The sequence below is a fragment of the Maniola jurtina genome, chromosome 9 (genome assembly GCF_905333055.1).
Source record: "Maniola jurtina chromosome 9, ilManJurt1.1, whole genome shotgun sequence".
Taxonomy (NCBI): Eukaryota; Metazoa; Arthropoda; class Insecta; order Lepidoptera; family Nymphalidae; genus Maniola; species Maniola jurtina.
This window is the reverse complement of record NC_060037.1, coordinates 11,244,063-11,268,713: the sequence shown is the minus strand read 5'-3', so window position 1 is coordinate 11,268,713 and position 24,651 is coordinate 11,244,063. Positions and strand designations below refer to the sequence as shown.

At 36.8% G+C, this 24,651-nt stretch overlaps 2 protein-coding genes and 1 long non-coding RNA gene across 5 annotated transcripts in view; 1 reads left to right on the top strand and 2 right to left on the bottom strand.

The window, feature by feature from the left end:
* LOC123868080 overlaps positions 1–16,791 on the bottom strand; it is a 31,278-nt gene extending 14,487 nt beyond the window's left edge. Inside the window, exons 1-23 of the mRNA XM_045910431.1 lie at positions 16,547–16,791; positions 16,343–16,475; positions 15,656–15,948; positions 14,651–15,042; positions 14,050–14,199; positions 13,656–13,791; positions 12,863–12,976; positions 12,408–12,575; positions 11,442–11,632; positions 10,845–10,970; positions 10,039–10,130; positions 9,522–9,625; positions 8,290–8,452; positions 7,592–7,711; positions 6,558–6,719; positions 5,349–5,460; positions 4,501–4,825; positions 3,279–3,423; positions 2,344–2,543; positions 2,011–2,093; positions 1,666–1,790; positions 892–1,111; positions 155–282 (exon numbers count right to left, since the gene is read on the bottom strand). Of these exons, the coding sequence (XP_045766387.1) occupies positions 155–282; positions 892–1,111; positions 1,666–1,790; positions 2,011–2,093; positions 2,344–2,543; positions 3,279–3,423; positions 4,501–4,825; positions 5,349–5,460; positions 6,558–6,719; positions 7,592–7,711; positions 8,290–8,452; positions 9,522–9,625; positions 10,039–10,130; positions 10,845–10,970; positions 11,442–11,632; positions 12,408–12,575; positions 12,863–12,976; positions 13,656–13,791; positions 14,050–14,199; positions 14,651–15,042; positions 15,656–15,948; positions 16,343–16,475; positions 16,547–16,643 (3,779 nt within the window). The 5' untranslated portion in view covers positions 16,644–16,791. The remainder of the gene's footprint in view (positions 1–154; positions 283–891; positions 1,112–1,665; positions 1,791–2,010; positions 2,094–2,343; positions 2,544–3,278; positions 3,424–4,500; positions 4,826–5,348; positions 5,461–6,557; positions 6,720–7,591; positions 7,712–8,289; positions 8,453–9,521; positions 9,626–10,038; positions 10,131–10,844; positions 10,971–11,441; positions 11,633–12,407; positions 12,576–12,862; positions 12,977–13,655; positions 13,792–14,049; positions 14,200–14,650; positions 15,043–15,655; positions 15,949–16,342; positions 16,476–16,546) is intronic.
* LOC123868106 lies at positions 322–17,009 on the top strand. Its single transcript, XR_006796586.1, has 3 exons — positions 322–425; positions 14,972–14,984; positions 16,999–17,009. It is a non-coding gene; the product is annotated as an uncharacterized LOC123868106 (long non-coding RNA).
* An 853-nt stretch (positions 17,010–17,862) lies between these two features.
* On the bottom strand, positions 17,863–24,218 carry LOC123868086 (sperm motility kinase-like). Of its 3 annotated transcripts, XR_006796578.1 has the most exons (9): positions 23,987–24,218; positions 21,731–21,832; positions 21,389–21,650; positions 20,856–21,138; positions 20,603–20,710; positions 20,213–20,406; positions 19,710–19,894; positions 18,592–19,618; positions 17,863–18,538 (listed from the first exon to the last, which is right to left on the bottom strand). XR_006796578.1 is itself a non-coding variant. In XM_045910440.1 (8 exons), the coding sequence occupies exons 2-8, from the start codon at positions 21,797–21,799 to the stop codon at positions 18,653–18,655; spliced, it is 2,067 nt and encodes a 688-aa protein (XP_045766396.1). In that variant the 5' UTR covers positions 21,800–21,846; positions 23,987–24,218; the 3' UTR covers positions 17,863–18,652. The 3 variants fall into 3 exon arrangements, 2 of the variants coding, with proteins under 2 accessions (XP_045766396.1, XP_045766395.1); XM_045910440.1 differs by having other exon boundaries at positions 17,863–19,618; positions 21,731–21,846; XM_045910439.1 differs by having other exon boundaries at positions 17,863–19,618.
* Between the last annotated feature and the right edge of the window lie 433 nt (positions 24,219–24,651).

Genomic DNA, 24,651 nt, shown 5'->3' with positions numbered 1-24,651 from the left:
ATGTTTTGGATTAGTCTATAAGTGTAGTCTATAAGTGTTGTTTAAACTGAAATAAAAATAAAATGAAAAGGTGGTCTTCTCACCTGAACTAATCTACAGATAATCCCTTTTAAAAGGATTTGGATTAAGGATGTTATATCGATTATGTACTTACTTATTAGTAGAATCACTGTAGTGCGTGTGGTTGCTGGCGGTCTCTAATTCCTCTTCGTCCGTGTCGCACAGATACCTGGAGTCCGCGGGCGAAGACACGTCTCTGTCGCGGTCGTCCAATCGACGATTCTAGAAAACCGGCTGGGTTTTATATACTCTTTAAAAATAGGTACAGTACCAGGCAGGAAATATTGTACATCAACCTTTAGAAAGAGAGTTTCGTAGAGCGTTGTCTCTGTCGTTGAGACTGACAAAACGTTACATAGGTATGAGTTACAGAGACTAAGCTCTACTAAGCCCTATCTCTTTCTGAAGGTCGATATACAATATTTTCTGCCTCAATGGCACTGATTCTGATGTTATGCCCCAAACTAAATTTAGAGTACATATTTGCATCTCTTTCTAATTCATACTGCTAAAAAGGACGGAAAATAGAATAAATTAAATTTTAGTGTTACCCTTTTTTTTCTCCCTCGTCTGGCTTTACAAAGATAAGCCAATGTCAAGTTTGTAGTTATTTGTAACAAGTTAGTTAAACTATACAAGTATGGGCCCCGTCTGTGCCGGCGCTCGCCGACATACGCACGGCACCCCCTTAGAGCGCTTTAAAGTCAGTTTTAACAAAAAAAAAAAAACACTCTAAAAAGACAGAGCACGCCCGCCAGCTAACACCAACACAGACGAAGTCCAGTCAAAAAAAAAACTCTAGTGCTACCCTACAAAATCTAGTAAAATTACCTTTAATATACTCTGTGGTGTATCAGCCCCACTCCTGTCATAATATTTCTGTGGTGTCTGAACTTCTGGCATGTCCAGTAAACTGGCCATTTGTTGGCTGAGAGCCTCACTGACTTTTAGATTGCAGGGCATTTTAGGTGTTCGGGGTGTGCCAGTAAGGTCTAATTTTGCTCGCTTTGGTGGTGTCGCTTCCGATCCTCTTTGCTCTGAAGCCAGTAGGCTGAAATGTTCGAATTTTTCATGTTTCAAGTCCTATAACTGGTTTTGATTATTTCACACATTTTACCACTTTGGAAGTGTCTCTCGCGCAAACTATTCAGTTTAGAAAAAAATGATATTAGAAATCTCAATATCATTTTTGAAGGCTTATCCATAGATACTCCACATGTATGGGTTTGATGAAAAAATTTTTTGAGTTTCAGTTCTAAGTATGGGGAACCCCCAAAATTTATTGATTTTATTTTTTTATTTTTGTGTGAAAATCTTAACGCGGTTCACAGAATACATCTACTTACCAAGTTTTAACAGTATAGTTCTTATAGTTTCTGAAAAAAGTGGCTATGACATACGGACGGACAGACAGACAGACATGACGAATCCATAAGGGTTCCGTTTTTGCCATTTGGCTACGGAACCCTAAAAACGTAGGCATTCAATCCAACAGATGTTACATGGCGTTGTGGAGGTGGATATATCGCCACCAAATTGAAATATCCATGATAAAAGATCCAAAAAATCGTCAAATCACAGGCTACAGATTGTTATTTAACCTACCTCCTTATTCTATTAGTCTTCGGAGTGCAAATAAATGGAGTTTCTTGAACGTTGAGCGCGCGTTTCATTCCCTTCCTCCACTTTGGCTTGTTGACCCACGTTTCACTGGCATTCTCTATGGTGTCCTAAAAATTAAATACTAAAAGTAATTCTGTCCTTGTCTGCGAGAAGCATTGAGAAAGAGATGGCAATAATTTTAACTGACTTCCAAACAAGAGGTGGTTCTCAATTTGGCCCATTTTTTTATTTTTATGTATGCACATCGATAATTTCGAGGATTCTGGAGCGATTTTATACTAATAGTCGGTTAAGTTTAAGTTAACAAGTAATTAGCTCACAACTTACTTGTATAAAAGATGATTTGTAGGTGAATGTATTTTTGGGAGACGTAGCTTGCACGTAGACTGACATAGGCTTTGGTTTTGTGACTGTAAGAAAATGAGAAAAATCATTATTATATCCTATCTGCGGAAAGATATGGAACGCCCTTCTGGCATCTGTTCCCCCCCCCCCCCCCCCCCACTTTTAATATGGGTACCTTCAAGTCAAGAGTATTGATTTTCCGGGATAAAAGTAGCCTATGTGTCATCAAACATCCATACATACATACTAACTTTCGCGTTTATAATATTAGTAGGATTATGTCAACGAAATCACTGACTAAGGAGAAATACTAACTGTGCGTGTCAAAGTTCGTTAAAGCCACTCTGGCCACTGAAGTAGCAATGGTAGGTAGAGTGGAGCAGAGAACTTCTACCAGCGTGTCTCTAGCGCTCTCTCTGTCTAACACGTCCAGAATTGATTCCGCGGATGTTGCCATATCTTTGGGACGACCTTTTGATTTTATTTTGCTGTTATACTGTTCTGCTTCAAGGTATCTAAAAAAAAGAAATTAAGTTGTAAAAAAGACACAATAGGTCATATTCAAAACCTAAAGGATTTAAATTTTAGTGGACAAATGAGAAATCATACAATGAATTTCTTTACAAGAATGAAAAGTAGGTTATTTTTTTTTTCATATTTAAAAATCTGATTTTAACCGTTCTTTTTCCAGAAAAATCTATTATCCTTAAAATTAAAAACTCCACAAAAAAAACTAATAATTAATAAAAAAATCAGCTTTAAAATGCTAAAACAAATACAAAAAATTATAAATAACTATTGTAAGGTTATTTTTAAAAAGTTGATTTGAGTTGTCAAAAATAATATAAAATTATTAATTTAGCTGATGAAGGTAGTTTGGTAAAATCGATATTTGGCTCATTCGATGTCATACAATCTGTTACTAGGAGGCCAACAAGATTGAACTTGCATAAATACGGGTGTTTTGAAGGTTTTAGTTCAGTCTCCTTCTGAGATTCGGAGCGATATCGCATATTTTCGGTATTTGGGTTGTGAACTGGATAATTAGATGTTGTGATAGCAATCACGCTCTAATTAAATTATTTATTTTGGCATTAGTTTGTTTAGATTAAAACTCTCGGATAACCTTGCACATTAAACTTGTGTTTTTTTGTGTTGGTTTTGGAGAGGACATTCCAATAATTCGATAAAAATATTTAAATAATACCTGCTTTTCTGAGTAACGCCAATACTATTCTAAGGTATATTACCTAGCCTGTTGCAAATAGTACATGACAAGTAGTTCAGATGTCTGCGACTCGTTGCAGTCCTGCAGGTACTTTATGAAGACCTCCTCCTCAAACGGCAATAGGGTCACTTGGAGGACCTTTGATAGTTGTCCAGTGTTGCGGCAACCTAAAATGAACAAGTGTAAATTAAAAATTTATAACACACCCGACAAGTGAAGGTTACAGTAACTAGAAAAGAGCTGATAACTTTCAAACGGCTGAACCGATTTTCTTGGATTATAGCTAAGAACACTCTCGATCAAGCCACCTTTCAAACAAAAAAAACTAAATTAAAATCGGTTCATTAGTTAGGGAGCTACAATGCCACAGACAGATACACAGATACACACATCAAACTTATAACACCCCTCTTTTTGGGTCGGGGGTTAAAAAGACGATCATAAGTTGCACTAGACGGGTCTGCCCGTGAAATTCTTTAATTTGGTTTTTTGTAATTTGTAAGCTAATACGACAAAGTAGGCTTATGGCGTTCTAATAGCGCCAATGGCATTATCATCTCCACAGGTTTATATAAAAGTCTTTACTTGAAAGTGTACAGTTTACTTACTGTTACTGACTAATTTCTTAAACTGGACAGTGGACATTTTCAAGTAAAGATTTTTATAAAAACCTGTGGAGATGATACTGCCATTGCCGCTATTAGAATGCCATAAACCTACTTTGTCCTATTAGTTTACAAATTGCGAAAAACCAAATTGAATTTGAATTTCGCGGGTTCACCCATCTAGTGCACCATAAGGAGCGGAGGTTTAACGTCAAATCGCCTTGCCAAATAGATTGCCAAACTTCTTCATCGTTTTTGAACAAATAGGGGTAAAAATTACAAATTACTAGAAGATACCTGCGACTTTCGCCTCGTGGATTTAGGTTTTTAAAGATGCCGTGGGAACTGCTTAATTTTCCGGGATAAAAAGTTGCCTATGTCAATTACATGGACGCAAGCTACCTCGGTACCAAATTTCATACAAATCAGTCAAGCGGATGAGTCTTTAGGAATCCCGCGGGAACTGTTTGTTTTACCGGGATAAAAAAGTAGCCTATATCCTTCCCCGGAATATATCCTAAGTCTGTACAAAATTTCATTAAAATCGGTTCAGCGGTTGAGCCGCGAAAGCGTAGCAGACAGACAGACAGACAGACACACTTTCGCATTTACAATATTAGTATGGATTTGAAAACTTACCTTTGTAAAAGAAATTCAGCAAATGCGCCTTATCCTCAGCCGAGTCAGCGTTCCGTACGCACATCCTTATGACGTCCAAGGCCTCAAACACCAACCCTCTAGCCAAATACAAATTGCAGCAAGATTGCCAATCCTCCAGTTTATAATGCTCGTTCACATTATCTTCCCCATCCTTCATATTTTGTATGGGCGGAGGTTTTTTAACATGTAAATATTGCAATGCCGCTTGGGTCTTTTTTTGTGCGAGTAGGGAGGATAATACAACGTGGTGTTGCCAGTCTGATAGTGTGTTGCCAGTTAGACATTGTAGTTGGTCCAGGGCGAACTGGAAAATAGTTACAGTCCAAAAATTATACATAGCAGGCGCCACAGATGGTGAACAGGATTTAAACTACACAAGCAGGACTACCAATCGCTAAAAAACCTAACACCTAGAAACGTCCGAACGATGTGCGACGTTGTGATAACAAATTCACTCAAATTTAGACGTTATTTCGTCAGAATAAGATACAATTTCAATTGTATGCATTAGTGACAAAATAAAACACATACCCTTGTAGTGAGGCTATTTTGTTTATTCCAGACAAGGTTTGAGCGTGATTAAGGTCTTATTGGTATAAGTAAGTCAGTGGTTTAAACTTGAAATCGACAATATATATGGTTATTTCAACTTCACCTCACCAAGCAAATACTTGTATGGAAAATTGTATTCCCTATGTTGAAGATCTATTGCAGATCCTTATTTTAAGAAAAATAGCAACAAGGACATAATGAAATAATTTAACTTTGTGTATAGATTTAATGTGCAGTGGGTTACTGAAATTAAAATTACAAGAATTGGTTCTCACGTCAAAGTCCCTGTGGTCAAGATGCCAGAACGCCTGCGTTGCTTTGATAGCTGTATTACTCAGACCAAACATGGTCGGGAACTGCATTAACCGACGAATCACCGCCTCATACCTATAAATAAAAGCGACAAATTTCAATTGGCACCTAAATATGGCAATAGTTAATTATTTGCTAGAATAGCACTGTTGCGTAAGAATGCCATAAAATCAGTCAATCACTATTTACAACAATTGCAATTATCGCAATGTGATGATCATAACTGGCATAATAGACCCACACATGCCCTAATAAAACCGCTTACCAGTTGTAATATTTTAATATTGTTTTGATATTATCATCCCAGTCATGGTAGTATTAGGTACCAATCGGTGGTACACGTAAGGGCCTCTGGTTGAAAACTGCACCATTTAAATTGATGAAGTAAATTATTTTGAATAGATTTCCAACCAACAAATTCCTGAAAGGCCGGCAACGCATCGGCGGTTCCTCTGGTGCTGCAAATGTTCATGGGCGGAGGTAATCACTTAACTTGATAAAAATGCATGGATTTGACTCGCTCCAGCAATGCGCGGGTCTGCAATTGCTTGTATAGTATAGAATATTATTGTAAATTGAACAATTGAAAAGAGCAACCGCCGAGTTTCTTGCTGGTTCTTCTCGGTAGGAACGGCATTCCGAATCAGTGGTAAATTATTTGACGATTCAAAAGCACTTTTAAAAGTTTATTTCAATAAAAATTTATTCTATTCTATTCTATAACATCAGGTGACCCGCCTGTTCCTTTGCTCGTTTTTTTTAAGACTTGTCGCTAAATTGGCTCTTATTACACCACTGAATAAAAAACCACTGTAAAAAGTTTAAGGTAGACAATTACCGCACAAGTGTGATAAAAAAACGTCTGCGCGCAATTCACTACCTACAAAAGTCGTGCAATAATCAGAATTATTAGTATCCCCTTGACTGAAAAAAAAAATACCCGGCTGAGTTTGTTGTGGGCTCTTCTCAGACTTGGGCGCGTTTGGAACCCTCGTAGCTTTAGTTTTAAGTGACGTAATTAACTATCACCACTATATCGTACTAGTTTAACAATTTCGACCATCAAAAGGAGTACAATTGTACCTACTTTGAATAAATGATTTTGACTTTGACTTTGACTGCAAGTGCCTAATTTGCGCGCCATAAACTAAATAACTATTTATCGTACGCACCGCATTTCATCGTAAAGCATGGAATAGTCCAGCAAGAGGTAGAGCAGGAGTGAATGTTTGTGCTCCAGAGCGATGTCGGGCAGCAAGTACAGTCGGAGTAGGGCGTATAGCGATGGTGGCGGGTACAGACCGCCGCATTCACTTCCACCTTTTATCCACATTCTGTAACAAGGGACAATTGATGTTATTCCATTCCATTCCATCAGCCTGTATGCGTCCACTGCTGGACATAGGCCTTTCCAAGAGCGCGCCACCAAACACGGTCCTCCGCCTTCCTCATCCACCCGCTCCCCGCCACCTTCTTCAGGTCATCGGTCCAGCGGGCAGGAGGGATTGATGTTATGCCTGGGCGGAACTTTATAAGGGATTTTTATGCTGCAACACAGAGCCCCGTAGCCCCCAGCCCCCGTTAGACAAAATAGACGATATTGTGAATTAAAAAATAAAAACCGGCCAAGTGCGAGTCAGACTCGCGCACTGAGGGTTTCTTAGGTACTCGTTATTTTTTTTCCGACATCAAAAACTATTATGCATAAAAATAAATAAAAATCTGTTTTAGAATGTACAGATAAAGCCCTTTCATATGATACTCCACTTGGTATAGTTATCTTACTTTGAAAATTGAAACACATTTTAATTTGTTTTTTATGTGATTTAACCACAAATTCAAGGTTTTCGGATTTTTTCCTTTACTTGTGCTATAAGACCTACCTGCCTGCCAAATTTCATAGTTCTAGGTCATTCTAGGTCTTCTAGGTCTAGGGAAGTAGCCTATAAGTTTTCTTGACAGACACGATAGACAAACAGACAACAAAGTGATCCTGTACGGGTTCAGTTTTTTCTTTTGAGGTACGGAACCCTAAAAAACCAGTTAAATCGGACTCGCACACGAAGTGATCCGTACCATCGTACAAGAAATTACACTTCATTTATTTCAATGAACATATTTGAATGTTTATGCTTTTACCGTGCTGGAGCTGTGTCGTGTAAGTCAGCTGTGACCTTTACACTAATAAGTAGATAGATGAACTTACGTATGTACTCTTTCACCGCCAAACTCGTGTTCGATGAGTTGATCAATGTAAAGAAGAGGACAGGACTTGTTTTCTGATTCCTCTTCCGATTTATCTTGCAGTCTATGAAGTTTTAAACGGCTAGAACAAACAGGCGTAATGAATTTTTGTGCTTCACAAACTCTTTTAGGTTGAAATCTAGGGCACTTAGACATAGCTCAGACTTAAGACACTGTTAAAACGAGACAGCGTTATACGGCTGGCATAAATCTGTCTCGTTTTAACTGAAAGTCTAAGCAAAGTCAAAATGCGCTCTATAGATCTCAGCCTTAGAAACTCCTAAACTATTCAGGCGCAACACACACATACATAGTGGAGTGGAACCAAATAGAAGCATGATTTAATTTTCATTAAACCAACTTCAACCGTAAGTCAACGTGAATAAAGCTGAGTTTAAGTTATTTATACTCAATGTTAAATAAGAAAAGATATGTTTGTAATTGATAAATTCTGAAACTACTGAACCTATTTCAATAATTCTTTAACCATTAAAAAGCTACTTTATCCAGAAGTGACATAGACTATTTTATATAATTATGTACCGCGGACGAAATAGTGGACAAAAGCTATCAAGAAAGATGCTGCGCCACGCTCCATTTATTCCAATTCTCGCTAAGAAAAATGTATCCCAGCGAAGTGAGCGCAATATTTTTCCTCACCGTTTCTTGTAAGTAGCGTAGAGTTGAGGCGCGGGGTAGGGCAAGGCTTCGTAGGAGTGCAACCGCTCGGGCAGCAAGCCCACGCGCACAAACCACTGCACAACTTGGAAGTAGAGCGACACTGTGCCTATGCCTTTATACTTTTCTTCCATTTCGCTTAGCGCTGAAACCGCACATTCAAAATTATATAGTACGTCCACACTATAGGCTCAGAGAAAGGATGTCGCTACACCCGCAGGCGCACTTATAATTTTGCTTTTATTTTATTATTTTTTACTGTGTTATGTGCATAATATATTTTTCTTATGGTTATTATGATAAAATCCGTACTAATCCATACTAATATTATAAATGCGACAGTGTGTCTGTCTGTCTGTCTGCTTTTCACGACCCAACAGTTTAACCGACTCTAACGAAATTTGGTACAGGGTTAGCTTATATCCCGGGAACAGATATAGGCTATTTTTTATCCCGAAAAATCAAAGAGTTCCCACGGGATCTTTAAAAACCTAAATCCACGCGGACGAAGTCGCGGGCATCCTCTAGTACGAATATAAATAATAAATACAAGTTAGGTAGCGACACTATGATGATGATGATGGAGTCCTTTTGTTTATTCGTGAAGCTTATGGTTGCAGCAGTTGTTTTCCATGTCTCCCTATCTTTAGCTGCTTTCTTTACACATTTAATACCTGTTATCTCCCACCATGATCCAAACTTCATAGTCGCTGAACATTCTTCTATATGTTGAGGACAATACGCAGAGAAACTTTCAGGTCTTATAAAATAACGAAGTTCTGGCCCTCGCTGGGTCTCTCTATTTGGGATGAGGGAGGTGAAGGACCATGTTTGGTTATGTGCTCTCAAAAAGACCTATGTGCAGCAGTGGGCATATGCAGGCTGGTGGATTAGATTGGATATCATCATCATCATCATCAGCCTGCACTCTCCGCACTCTCGTCGGTGTGGTGGCGCTCTTTAGGGAAGGCCTATGTCTACATAAGCCTTCCCTAAAGAGCGCCACCACACCCGGTCCTCAGCCTTCCTCATCCAGCCAATTCTCGCCAGCCGCTTTATATCGTCGGTCCATCGTGCTGGAGGGCGTCCCACACTACGCTTGCTTAAACGCGGTCTCCACTCAAGGACTTTCCGGCTCCAACGGCCATCGCCTGTGCGACAGGCATGGCCTGCCCACTGCCACATTGATAAATCGTATCCTAATTCCTACTTACCGTCAGGCACAACCAGGTTACAGCACTTGGTGAGCACAGCGTCCAAAAGCCCCGTGAGGGCCGTCAGCTGTTGCACGCAGTGTTCCAAGCAACGGACTACATTCCTGTTGAACCAATACATTTTAGACCAAATTACATTAAACAAAGTAATATAAACAAAAAAAACCGGTCAAGTGCGAGTCGGGCTCGTACAAGGATTCCATACTATAAAACTACCTCGATAGCTCAACGGTTGAGGAGCGGACTGAATTCCGAAAGGTCGGCAGTTCAAACCCCACCCGTTGCACTATTGTCGTACCCACTCCCGGCACAAGCTTTACACTTATTTAGTGGGGAAAAGGTGTATCAGTCATGATTAGCATGGCTAATATTATTTAAAAAAAAAAACGCTTTAAACTTTTTACTACTCAAAAATAACACATTCACGGTTTTCTGATTTTTTACCTTTACTTGTGCTATAAGACCTGTCAAATTATTATCTGCCTAGGTCAACGAGAATAAATGTAAAGATGATCACCTGTCTGGTAAAGTGGAGGACGTGAACAGCGGCGCCGTCAGTTCCTTTGCGTTTTCCTTCAGCTCGATTGCTCGTTTCCAACACCAATCCACCTGAAAATAAATCCACTAGTATGTTTGTGTCCACGCGGAAGAGGTAAATAAAATATTTATGTACTTTTAAGTTTATTAATTTTACTTCTGATACCCGAATTCACAAACATTACTATGAGGTCTCACAATGCACTCGATCGCACAGTGTCGTTCCACCAATCAGATGACTGTGTCACTTCAATTTACAATGATGTGATTGGTGGAACCTACACTATGCTTGTGAGACCACATGATTGTGAATACGGCCGTTAGTTCATGTACCATTCCTCGCTTTGGTCAATTAAATCCAAGTCACCAAAGGTCTGTAAGAGATTGTCTTAGCAATAAGGCCACCCTTGGACACTGTATAGTTTTTACTATATCTAGGTCTCCCGTAATGTGTGTGTGTGTGTGTGCAATACAGATTTCTGAATAAATAAAATATTCATTGGTAATTGATTCTGTTGGCAAATATATAGAGTATTCCCATCCTCTTCTTACTAATGTAATATGAAAAGGACAGACACAGTTTAAATTTCATTTAGAGGTGTCAAACCTTGTGACTTTAGCTGCCAGTCGCGAGCCTATTGTTTAAATTTGTAGCGTACACTTAAATTTAGATTCCTTAAATGTAAAATTCATGTGCTGTCCTTTTTTAGCAATATTAAAACAAAAAAAGATGCATGTACTCCTTATTTCGTTTAGAGAAAGAAGAGAATCGGCGCTATTATTTACCAAAAATGTGAGTGTACATCCAACCCCACTGTGTGTTCCGGTAGCCCAGTCGTGGGCGCAACGTTTTAGAAATCGGGACAGGCGAGCTTCTAACGCCACAGATAGTAGAAAGTGACGTTGTTCCTCCTGTGGAAAAATTAAGTTTATTTAGTTTGTTAGCAAAAAGAATGAGCTATTAGACTAATCATTGGAAATAATTGGAAATAGTTTTAAATTATTCTTTATTACATAATAAGCACACTAACATAAATTAACATTTTTCGGATGATAGTATTAAAAATTAAAATCAATGGATAAAGTTTAAATTTTGAAGACCTCGCCAAAAACTACATTTCTGTAAAGACGCTGCTCACATGACTCGTGACGTCACACGCTAGTAAACAAGTTCAGAGTTGTTCGTCTGTGAATCTTGTTTACTAGCGTGTGACGTCACACAAGTTCACAGTGAACGTAAGTTCTAGTGAATCCTAGGTAGTATAATAATAGCGCTAAATTTTTGCTAGCGTTCTAGTTACAACCTGTATGAACGCAGCGAGCGCGAAAATATTGGTCACTGGGACCGGGTTTTGGCAGGCCTAATAAATATGCTCAACTAACCGGTGTGGGCGCGTAGGTCGCGTGCACGTTGCAGTAGAGAGGCGCGAGGCCGGCGGCGCGACACATAGCGTGCAAGCGCGCAGGATTTAACAAACAGCTGGGGCCCGCTGCGCACATAGACCGCAAAATCTGACGCTGCACGCCCACCGTGTGGATGGACGACGCCTCCGATGTGTTGAGGCACACACAGTCTGTACACAAAAAAAAATGTTTGTGTGTATCCAGTTTATCCATACTAATATTATGAATGCGAAAGTGTGTCTGCCTGTCTGCTAGTTTTTCACAGCCCAAAATTTTACCAATTTTGACGAAAATCCGTACAGAGCTTACATCCCGGGGAAGGATATAGGATATACTTTTTATCCTGGAAAATCAAAGAGTTCCCACTGGATTCTTAATCCCCATCTGTTTGACCGATTTATTTTGAAAACAATATGTGTCAGCTATGTTGGAGTCGAAAATAGACATCACTTTCATAAGAAGTACCCCACGGCGTTAGTCCGGCGCTGTGGTACATTTTCCTAACGTCGCTCGGTTAAACACTCCAAAAACAAATTGTAGTAAAATTGTATTTAAACCCAGTGATATGACCTGGCCTTATGCTGTTTTAGGCAGCTTACTTTTGCTATTGAGTTGCAAATACCCGCTTTTGTGCGAGATGCTATTAACTGCAAAAATAACAAATAACTATCACACTAATATTATAAAGGCGAAAGTTTGTATGTGTGTGTGTGTGTGTGTGTGTATGTTTGTTACTCCTTCACGCAAAAACTGCTGGACGGATTTGGCTGAAATTTGGAATGGAGATAGATAATATCCTGGATTAGCACATAGGCTACTTTTTATCCCGGAAAATCAAAGAGTTCCCACGGGATTATCATCCATCCATCAGCTAGTTAACTGTAAAAATAACAAATATCAATAATAAATAATATAAAAGTAAGGAAAAGAAAAAATGCAACTTACTATACTGAAGTGAGTTAGGGTAGAAATGCTCCTCTAGTCTGGTCGCGTGGGAGTAAGGCGACACGGACGCGGGGTCCAGCCGCAGGTCCAGTGTGAGACACGCGCCACGACTGATCTCAGGACATCTGGCCACGCTCATGAACGCATTACTTTCCAGCTCACATGTTGCTGTAATAATAAAATTTACATTATCATGGAAAAGATCTTCACCAAATTTATATGGGACCACCTGCACTTTCAAACAAAAAAAAAATTCCAAATCGGTCCAGGGGTCTTTGAGTAATCGGGGAACATACATTAAAAAAAAAAGATTCCGACGAATTGAGAACCTCCTTTTTTGGAAGTTGGTTAATTTTTTTATAAAATTTAAAATTGGCTAAAAACGTCTCTGACCACCATGTCAGACGAAGCACCCACCTCCTGTCATACTAACAACAGGCAAAATAATATCTTACCGGGCATTTGATCCTTGTACCATTGGTCTAAATCAAATAACAGCATGCCATACTGTATACAAGCTGACGTCGCTCCCCAACACTCCCACACCAGTTGACAGAGGTTCAACATTGCTGGAAAATTACACACATCATTAAACTTAACATATTGAGCGCTTAACAACTTAACATAGGTCAGTGATACGGAAAGTGTCTCACTTTACCACTCGTTCAGAATGTCTTTCCTACCAGTTGCTCTTTTCAAAGATTCTAGTTACAAAAATAGTATACCATGTAACTAGCTGATACCCGCGACTTCGTTCGCGTGGATGTAGGTTTTTTAAAATTCCCGTGGGAACTCTTTGATTTTCCGGGATAAAAAGTAGCCTATGTGCTAATCCAGGGTGTAATCTATCTCCATTCTAAATTTCAGCCCAATCCGTCCAGTAGTTTTTGCGTGAAGGAGTAACAAACATACACACACACACACACACACACACACACACATACAAACTTTCTCCTTTATAATATTAGTGTGATTGCAGTCACACACATTGTGTGAGTGAGCTCTGAGTCAAATCCACTATCACTTTCGAGTCATTCGTTGTATTAGTGTAAGAAATCATAATGTACACCTGCGGAGAGTCTTTTTTGATAATTACTATACTAATTATTCAGCTTTATTCATTTTGGCATAAAGCAGTGACTTAAAGTAGCACTCCATTTGAATCTCTTCTCGTTTTTCACTAAACGAATTTCAATCTTATGTCAATGCACATAAGACTGAGTTTGAATGATTATTAAAAACGCTTACTATCTTCTCCTTCTTCCCCTAAAGTAGAACTGATGGAGTAAGAGTGACATGAGAGGCAGCGAGCGCCGATAAATTGTGATTCATCTTCTATTGCACACAGCTCCACTTGGAAACGGACTGTAGCCATCAGGAAATCCTTAAAAGAGAAACAGTATTTAAGAGCCTCAATAGTTTAACGTTAACCAAATATATTCCGAAAAGTTGGCATTGTTCTTACCTACTTCTAGCACAAGCTGTATGCTTACTTGGACGGGAAATCAATATTAACATAGATAATATTTAAAAAAAGTATGAGCAAAACAGGTTGCAAAGTTAAAGCGGCAATGGGCAGGGCACAAAATTCGAAAAACCGACAGATGTTGATTATCAGTAAAAAAATATACAACATCCTCACCTGGTATAATGATTTGGTCTCCGTCAACATTCTCTTCCCCTGATAAGTCAAGGAATACATCACAGCCAAGGGAAATTTATTCCCAAATCTATCTGTGTCAGAGAATACGACCCACAGATAACAAAAAGCTCGGGGGTCATCACAGGGCTCCTAAAACAATCAACAACAAGGAATTTATAAAGTTTTCAAAACCCCCAAATGTGGTTTGCAGTGCACAGTCTTCATCTTTGACACTTCGATTTTTATTTTTTTTTCATATACCCAGTGACATCCCAGTCATCTATTGAGGTATCATTTATCAAAAACATTTGTATTGGAAAAGGAAAAAAGAAAAATAAGAGTTCTCACAGGATTCTCAAAAACCTAAATCCATGCAAAAGGAGTCGCGGGCATCAGCTAGTTTTTAATAACTTAGAATAATGGGGTTAAGCCTGTTTCCTTTAGAAGGCTTTATAGCTAAAACTTCCCTAGTCCCAGACGCAGACAGTTGGGTGCAGTCATCAATTTTCTGCCACAAGTTGACAATTTTGTGACAACTTTTAGCAGCAAATTGGTCACAACAATTGATTTTAAACTTAAATATAATTTATGGAATTTTTACCTGGAATCCAAAATGTGTAACCGGCACATATTTGGTACTGAATTGTGATGTAAATTCCAATTCCAAATTCAACATATTCCAGATTTGGAATGCCCCAAAGTTGAATCCCACAGCCAGACTACCCAACTGAGGAATATATTGGAGTACTGTTACTCTTACTTTACTTTGCAAGGCATGCATTAGGGCTGTGCCATCAGGATCGCGCAAATAATATTCTGTTTCTGTATATGAGTCTTCATTCAAAAGTAAGCCTATGTGTTCATCATTTTTGACAGCTGACTCCCTTTGGCGCTCAATTTTGTGTAATGCTTTGAGGGGTAGGTATGTAATATTAGTTGAGTTCTCTTCATTTCTGACTAGGTCTTCACAACCTTGCGATATGTCTTTCAAAGCTGAAAAGCAAAACCCATACTAATATTATAAATGCAAAAGTGTCTGTCTGCTACCTTTTCACAGCCGATCTGTTTAACCGAAATTGACAAAATTTGCTGCAGAGATAACTTGAATTTTAGGGATGGACATAGCTTATATTTGTCCCATAAAATCAAAGAGTTCCCACGAAATTTTCAAAAACCTAAATCCAGGTGAACAAAGTTGCAGGCATCATTTTTTTGGTACAAATAATATATTATTATAATATTTTGCATCTCGGACATAGGCGACATCCTATTCCAGAATGCTAAAGAGTTCGCTTGCGAATTTTAAAAGAAATAAATCCACACAGTAGTGTGTATCATCTAGTATTAAAAACACAAAAAAAATTAACATTGATGTCTATGTACACATCACTAGATAGGTCATTCCAAAGGAAATTTTTGCAGGCTGCAACTCCTTTTTGCTTATAACAGGATGATCACTGTGATTTTTCTGATAGATATAATTCAAGACCTGGAGAGTGACAGGCTACTATTTATCCTGGGAAAACAAATATTTCTTATTTTTAAAAAGTAAATTTCTATGACAAAATCGCGGGCATCTACTAGTAATTTAATAATGCAAACTTACCTTGTATCAAGCTAGTTCTGTTGAGATCAAACACAAGGACCTCTCCACGACAAGTCCCTGCCATGACCAGTCCATCAAAACACATAAGTGGCCCACTAGGCACATCGTCACAGATTGCCAGCTCCGTGATAACAACGTCTGTCTTTATACAACGGAGTAGCTGTGATCCATTAATGTGGAACACACATATTAGTCCTTCGTTGCCATCAAGTTCTAAGCTGATAATCAGCTGTTGAGAGTTATCCGTTAGAGGAGTGGGTAGTTCAACCACACTCGTGACATTTAAGCAGTTACTGTAAAAAGAAATGTTAAACACATAAGTGGCCCGCTACGCACATCATCACAGATAGCCAGCTCCGTGATATCAACATCTGTTGTATGCAATAGAGTAGCTGTGATCTGTTAACGTGGAACACACATAATATTAGCAGTTTGTTGCCATCACTGAATATGACATTTAAGCAGTTGCTGTAAATAAAAAATGTGAAACTAATGTAATTACTGGAATGTTTTTTAACTGCTTTTAATGCAAAAACAGTCTAATACAGACTCTGGAATCATTCTCATTCTAAAGTGAAAGATTCTAGAAGCAAAATTATTCTAAAGTGTGCAGTGTGCACCATCTGGGTCACTGAGAATGAGAAACAGTATTTTATCACATATATTCATACAGTACGTAAAACTTACCTCGCGCCATTTCCAAAGGTTCTTGCAGCTACTTTTAAGCCGCTTCTTAAATCTACGACGCAGAACTTCGGACCCAGTGCGAGCCATCCATACTTCGTGTCACGGAGGATTCCACCCAATGGCAAGGTCTTGTCTAAAAAAATTAACCAAAGTTAAAATGTTCGTTTGCACCAAATGTGTAGTAAATTGCCGACAAATATGTACCTGAAAAATCTTCAGTTGGTTGCAGAAAACTAAACACAGCAGGCGATAAACTGGTAGTTTTAACAATAGAAAATACACTTTCTTGTAACTTTTGCATCGTTTTATAATTTATTTATTCGTCTGAAAGAGGGTACTTTTTTCTACAGGTTATGATTTCAATTCCATGACTTTTGATTTAGAACTATTTAGAATGCGTGTTATTTTATCAGAGAATACAAAATTTAACTCTACAATAAATGGATAAAGCCACATTTCACACTTTCGGCAAAATTAAAAGTAGATAAACCACCGAAAACTGCGAAGTGCGAAAAACGAAAAACGAACTCAAATCTATTGACACTATATTGACAACTTTGACACTTTCTTTTTTTTTCTCTCTCGTCTGGCTTTTACAATGATTAGCCAATGTCAAGTTTGTAGTTATTTGTAACAAGTTAACTAAACTATACAAGTATGGACACCGTCTGTGCCGGCGCTCGCCGACATGTACGCACAGCACCCCCTTAGAGCGCTTTCCAATCAGTTTTAACAAAAAAAAACACTCCAAAAAGCCACTACACGCACGCCAGCAAACGCCACCACAGACGAAGTCCAACTTTGACACTTGAGTTTGACGTCTTTATATTCCTCTACTTTGTCGTTGGATTTAATAATAAAATCGATATTTTTAGCATACTTTTTCTGGTCTAAGGTAATCGATTTCAACCGAGTTACTATACTTTGCTCCATCCCTCTGCACTTTTATAGGGAAAAACGCAGACTAAAGTAAAACACCGGAAAAACGGCCATTCAAGAGATATTTCGGAATTTAATTAACTACCTGTTGAAGATAGAATTATAAAACTCCGAAGATTCAATTAAGTACGTTTGCCATAACATAGGTTGGTACGTAAGTAGGTAAATCTCAAAGACTTCTACTTGCAAATGTTCAAATTAAATTTGGATAGGTAGGTAGGTAGTTACCTAGTTAGTAGTCAGGTACCTACTTCATTTCCTCCTATTTCTAAGTAACTAGGTACCTAATACAACTTATCTAGATTTCATGTGCAGCTACAGGTGATTCTGACAAACAGAACTTTTTAATTTTCAAAGATGAACTTACACACGTAGGTACCTAAGTATAATATTATTTTATTTTGTAGGTATCTAGTCTAGTTACTTACTTTCATTTTACTCTTTTTCTATATTCCTAAATACTTACCTATTTAAGTACCTATATAATTTCCATATTCTCTATAGCAAAGGGTGTTTTGATACAAAGATCTTTATTTTCAACAAGGTGTTTTCCAAAGACTGGGAAAATAAAACAATTTTACTGGACAAGTAGGTACCTATATTTATTTTGTACTTATTCTATTTGGTGTCTTCGCTTAATGTTTTTATGACAATTAAGGGCTGATTTTTCAATCGCTAAATAAACTTGAACTACTTAAACCGACGAATTATTTCGTTTTGATAGACTCTCAAGTGTCAATACGTGAAATTAATTCCTCAGTTAAATAATTGAAGATTTAAATTCTGATATAACTATGTAGGAAGTAATATACAGTCTGAATTAATAATAAGTTTAATAAACATAATACGTATGCATTATAAACATTAATTAATAATAATGATTCTTGTAAAATGTCTTTACTGCAAAAACTTTTGTATTTAAACAACTTTTTTGAATAAAGAGCCCTAGGCCCTGATTGTAAGTTTTTATTTTAACAAGCGTACAATTATTATGAGATTGGAACTTAATCTATAAACTTATAAATCATGTAGTATGTCTGAATGTGGACTGCCTAAAGTCGGATGTAAATTTTATGATTATCTATAACTTATTAGCGACCATAAATCTATATTTAGATATAAAACCTAATAACTACACATAATAATACATTATAAAGGTTTAAAGATATTTTGGACCGTCAACGTGTAAAAATTCGCACTTAAAACTACGTAGGTAGGTAAGTATACCTAATGCATCAATTTTGAAAACGCACTCGCCATATTTGCCCAAAAGCGTACTTTTGAGATGCCAGTTAATAATATTACGGCGAGTATGCTCTCAAAATGTATGCACTATAAGTATAATGTTCATTTCAAAAATATTGAGCAAATTTATATTTTCTTTTTGTGACTAACTTGAGTCACTGAAACATTCACAACATTTCTATTGATTTCTTTGGCGTGTGGACTTATTTTTATTTGTCCTTGAACTATGTTCATCATAGAAGTATAGGGACTGTCTATTGGCTGGTTATTTTCATTTTGTACATTATTTTCCAATTTTTGATGTTTCAGTGTTTCATTTCTGGAACTGACATTTTCATACGCCGAACTTTTCATAGAGACGTACTGTTCATTTTCATTGCTGTTAGATATTTCTTGATGCTTTGTACCAGGACTAAATCCATTTTGTGTTATAACAGGATTGTTAGAACTTGGTGTGTTATTAGTGTTATCGGTTTCTTGCAGCACATCATTTGCATTTTTGTTGCTTTCAAGAGAACTATTGCGAGTTACCTGAATACTGTTTGATCTAGAAGAATTGCCTATAGAATGAAGCGTGGAATTACTATCTCTTGTGTTTTCTAGTTCTTTAAATACTTCCTCACTCTTTTGAAATCTCTGCGCGTGGGAAGATAAAGTACTAACGGAGGGTGATTTTTGCTGAAGGGATGTAGCACTTAATGATCTGCTAGGCGAGCTATTTGAAATTTTATCAACGGGTGATAAGTATCTTTCTGTTTTGTTATTAACATTTTGTGTTGAAGTTTCAATTGATCCATAAGCACTATCTTTTGTTGAACTGTGTGACAGGGATTCTTCTTTGACACCGTATCGTCGGACCACATTTGCTGGTGCTACTGGTTCTAAATTTTGTACATCATAAGAAAGGGGGTTTTTGTCTGCTGCTCGACTGACACCATCTATAATTTCTCCTGTTCTCGGGTTGATGTGTTTTTCGGTGGCGTAACGAAGAGTTCTTTTTGTATGGTTTTCATCTACCGGATAAGGTCGTGATCTATCTTCCAACTCTGCATCGCTGTCATCGTATGCACTAGGTTCACAAACACTGTCCTCCTGTTAAAAATACATTATGTTATATATAAAAACGTAAATATATCAAATAAAGCAGAAATTAATAAGAAAATTGTGAATAATATTATAATACCTCTTCATCCGCTTCTTCGATAACGCTGTTTTGAATCCATTCACGTATTCTTTGCTTTTTTGCTTGACGATCAACTGTAGTTTCAATACCGTTGTCCCTAAAATGTTTCAGCAGTATGTTTTTTTCATTAGGATCACTGTGAAAGCTATACATTGATGGACAGAGCTCATCAATATCTCCTCCAGCTGAAAATAAACCAAAAATGTTTATAAATCGTAGATCTAGTTCCAGCAGATTTATTGCTTATCTCAGTGGAATGTGCCTAACTACGTTGTACCTTCAAGTGATATGAAAGTGTTTACAAAATACCTAACTGCATAACAGCATGACAGTGTTCACTATTCATGCCATTAGTATTCAGTTGGTCACTTGAGTTGTTCAGTAAAAAAGTATGAGTTTATTATAAGTACATTAATTATGTGACTGAAATACACCTTAGTAGGCTTACAGATATCAGTTATTCAATATATTTTAATTTTTTGTAAGTATAATAATTATCGTACCAACTCGATCTGTATATCCTTTCGCCATCCATCGATCATCAGCAAAACGAGATAATTCAGTAAAGTTTGTTGCTCTCTTTTCTATTCTTGGTTCGACAAACTTTTTAAACATTTTTTGTGCTTTTGAAGATACCATTTTCCATAATTTTGGTTGTCTCTTAAGAGGGTTAGCACTATTGTACCAGTTGTAGTAGCTAGAAATAAAACATAGTGAAACTTTAATTATTAGATACAAAACCATTATCAATAAATTCTCAGAAAGTCAAACAGCATGTCATGGTACAGGCATATTTTTTAACATTTCAGTACTGTTCATTGATAGTAACAATTTATTTGTACGAGAAAGAAATTAAACTTATTAAAATATACGACAGTTACAAAATATCCTACCTATAATAACGTGGATCGTCAAAAGCGGCTTTCTGCCAGGGCAAACAACCAGTAAGGCAAATAAATATAACTACCCCGAATTGCCATATATCATGGCTTATTAACGCTCTGGAATAAAAAATAAATAGCAGTATGAATAATGGCTTCTGGTTTTTCATTCTTTAAAATTTTCAGTCAAGATAAATTATTATCAGGCATAATTTGCAAGTTTGTTTAAAACAGTTGGAAGTAATAGCATGTAAGTTCTGTTTACTTGTAGGTACTATCCATTGATAAACGCAAAACTTCAGGTGGTGAATACGGCAACCATTCGTTTCTTCTTCTCACGACTGATTGTACTTTCCTTGTTTCTCCAAAATCACATAATTTGATCCTTGAGAAATCTGACTTAAATATAAGAATATTATCTAATTTTACATCCCGGTGCACAAGTTCTCTGTGGTGCAAATGCTCTAAAGCAGCCGCTAATTGTTTTGCTACTCTCTTGGTATGAATTTCTCCTATTCCTGTATCAAGCATATTTGATGTTAGATCACCTGAAACAAAAACGATTTCAATATTTTCCTAAACACTGAAAAAAGTGCATTTATGTAATTTCCTGCACAACAAAAGAAAACATCCGCATGAGTGAAAAAATAACATGCATTATAAATTTTAGTCTTGGCTGAATTCCAATAAATACAAAGCTGAAACGTCCGATGATTTGATTGCATCTAGAATCGTATAAACATGTGTACCTACTAAGCGAACAAAGCTCAAAATAATAATAATCATAAAGTATTTTACCCAAAGGAGCGTATTCCTGACAGAATACATAAAATCCGGCAGTCTCAAAGGCAACATCGAATGTGGTGACAATATTTTTGTGTGCACTTAAATGTAAGCCATAATGGAATTCTCTGTAAAAGTCTCTTATAGATACGTAAGGCTTTGGTAACGCTTTCAAAACAATCTCTGTATCAGACGCTCTGTGTTCAACTAAAAGGATTTTTCCAAACCATCCTTCACCAACTATTTGTAATATATCAAATTCTTCAACCAAGCATACCTAAAATCAATGACCAAAATGCATTAGACCAAAAATAAATATAAATGAAACACTTTTAGAAAAAGTGTGTCATATCTTACTTTTTCCAATTCAAACTCCCTAATTTTATGTATCGAGCCGGTTAGGGCTCGTCTCGTACCGTTGTTCATCTTTTAATGCGCTTATGAGTCATCCTTTCAGGGCTGAAAATAGAAATCTATTTTAATCACAGCCTCCTTACGTTGAGAACGAGCTACCATTAACTCCTTTAAGGATTAGCTGATTAGAACCCAAATAAGAGATTTAAATATCGTTCCAATTTCACAAGAAATTGTTGAGTGAATGATCTTGGCTGATCGCCAGGTCAAGATGTCTACTCCAATACCAGACAGCTGTCCTGACGTCATAGTGGCGTCATAATCGTTTTACTTCTCAAATGTTTGATGCCCTAGGCTTCAATTGGTTTCACTTAAGGTCAGTTACGTTGTTTTAATGGATGCGCTATATTTAATAACCGATCTACTAAGCTACTGGGAAAGTTATTAGATATTAACCATTTGAAACATATAAGCAGGATAAGTTTGATTTCTCGAATGTTTAAAGAAATATTAAATGATGTTTCAGATGTTACTGAAAAAACAATTAAATTAAGATATACCTATTATTGCAAACCAGATCAAAAATTTCTGTCCTTCAATATTTAGCAGAATAATCTGAGAAGAGGGGCCTAATTGCATATTTGAAAAAACCAATAGGTAAACATAGCTGTAGGTATGTTCTATGATAGTTAGCACTAAAAAGCCGTGACTATGACAAGTTAAATAATAATTATTGAAATGGCGAACTCTATAAAAGTCCAAAATACCGACTGTATATTTCAGAATAACCTTTATGAAATGATACTGTAGTGTTAACAAGTATGCGAAACTCTGTACAACGAATGCAGAAAACTATTAAATGGGACGTATTTTTTGAAAAACGTTCCAGTACACAATCAAGTCAAAATTGAGATATTATAAAGAAACTGATTACCTACCGTATAATAAGATTGATGTAGATAATCACCCAGTTCAAAGTAATTAGTTTTTTTTATAATTAGTAGTTAGTGAGAGACTTCGCGGTATCCCATAATTCCCATGAGGTAGTTTTAACTACATATCGTAATAGAAGACATCGCCATCATCAACATTGTTGTGAAGTTATGTTGAAAATACTGCCCATAAATGCCTATTAAACATTAAATAATTTCATTTCTTTATAATATTTATCTAATTTTATTATTTGTTGTTCCAGTATAGGATATAACTAACATTATACACAAGTTATACACAATAGCCGTTTTTAACATATAGCGTCAAATTCAATCTCCACTTTGAAAGCCCCCCCATTCAGTCAATTTTAACGGGAAAATTGTCTGTTCAAAATCGTCTTTAAAAAGATATGTCACAAATCACAATCCTATGTAACGCAAGAAAAATATTTTACTTCGCATTCGCTTCTATAAGAACCCCCCTGATATAAAGATTTTTATATTTTTTTATGCAATATTCGACTGAAAGCCATCAGTTCACACAATATGTTTGAATTTGAAGTAATTACGTTTACTAATTCAGAAGTAATAAGGCTATGACAGGCGGATGGATGTACGGACGGACAGATACAAATTCACTCAAGTAGACTCAGAGAATAGAAAAGAAAGAATTATACCTATTAATTTTGACTTGGTTGCAGGTTTGAACTTAGAACCTTTTTCAGAAAATAGTCCAATAATTGACTTTTGTAGCTGATGCTTTTTTTATTTTTGGTTTTAAAGAAAGAAACTACAGGTACAGTATATAAGAACATACATAATTCTAATCCTAATAAGTAGTCACACTAATATATGCTAATTTCCTCGGGAATGCGTGTGAAAGTTTAGATGTTTGGTCGTTTCTTACTCCTTCACGCCTGACTATTCAATGACTAAACCAATTAGACTGAAATTTCTAATTTAGATAGCTCATACCCTCAATCAATACATAAGCTACATTTTATTTCGTAAAATCAAAAATTCCCACGGTATTTTTCAAAATCTAAATCAGTACGAGCGAAGTCGCAGGCATCACTAGTGCAGATAATAAAGAAAGAAATAGGTAGCAGTTAAATGGGAAGCTAAGTTTATTGAATTGGATTGCAGATTTTGTTAGAAATAGGTTATTCGAATTGTATTTCTTTTGAGTTATAGTTGAGGATGAAAGTCATTTGAGTCATTTGAAAGGCGGAATTTGGCTGTATAGTGAGTGGCATAAGACCAGTCTTATAATTGTCAGACTGAAAATAACATAAAATTATTGTTTTAGTTAATCAAAAAGTAATACCAAGCTCAAGACGGCAATTCTTTATGAAATGCCCAATTCACTAAACACTTGGAATTAATCCAACACTGTCACATCTGTGTCACATTATGGTACACCTTTTTTAAAAATATATCACAATATATCTGTACTTAATCGTCACAAGCATTGAATTCCGATAGGAATTGTTTTGTTTTATTTCTAGACTTGCGGGTAGGTCAACCGGCGCTTATGTCTCAACTGACGGCGCATACGCAGCGACACCCGGCCGGTTATTTTCGTGCTACGTGTACATGTGAAAATCATTTCATAGTGAAAAAAGTAACGATCAACGACCCGAAGATTTTCTGTCAAACTTAGTCAAACGTTATTTAAGATGTTTGGATTGACTCGTACTATTACCGAAAAGGCTAAATTATACAATGTGTTATATCAGCGTAACTAGGTCTATTTATTACAGTAGCTACATTTTTTAAATTCACTATAGGCAAGTGCTTGATCGCAATCACACCTCATGGAAAGTGATGATGTGACATATTTTTACGAGTCGTATATATTTTAGGTATCTACTTAATACTTGAGGTAAGTTGTACTCGGTAATCCCATTGACTACTCCATAATTATCTTTGAAACAATTTTGTAAGTACTTAGCACTTTCAAAAGTTTTCATTTCTTGAAATTCTCCGTAA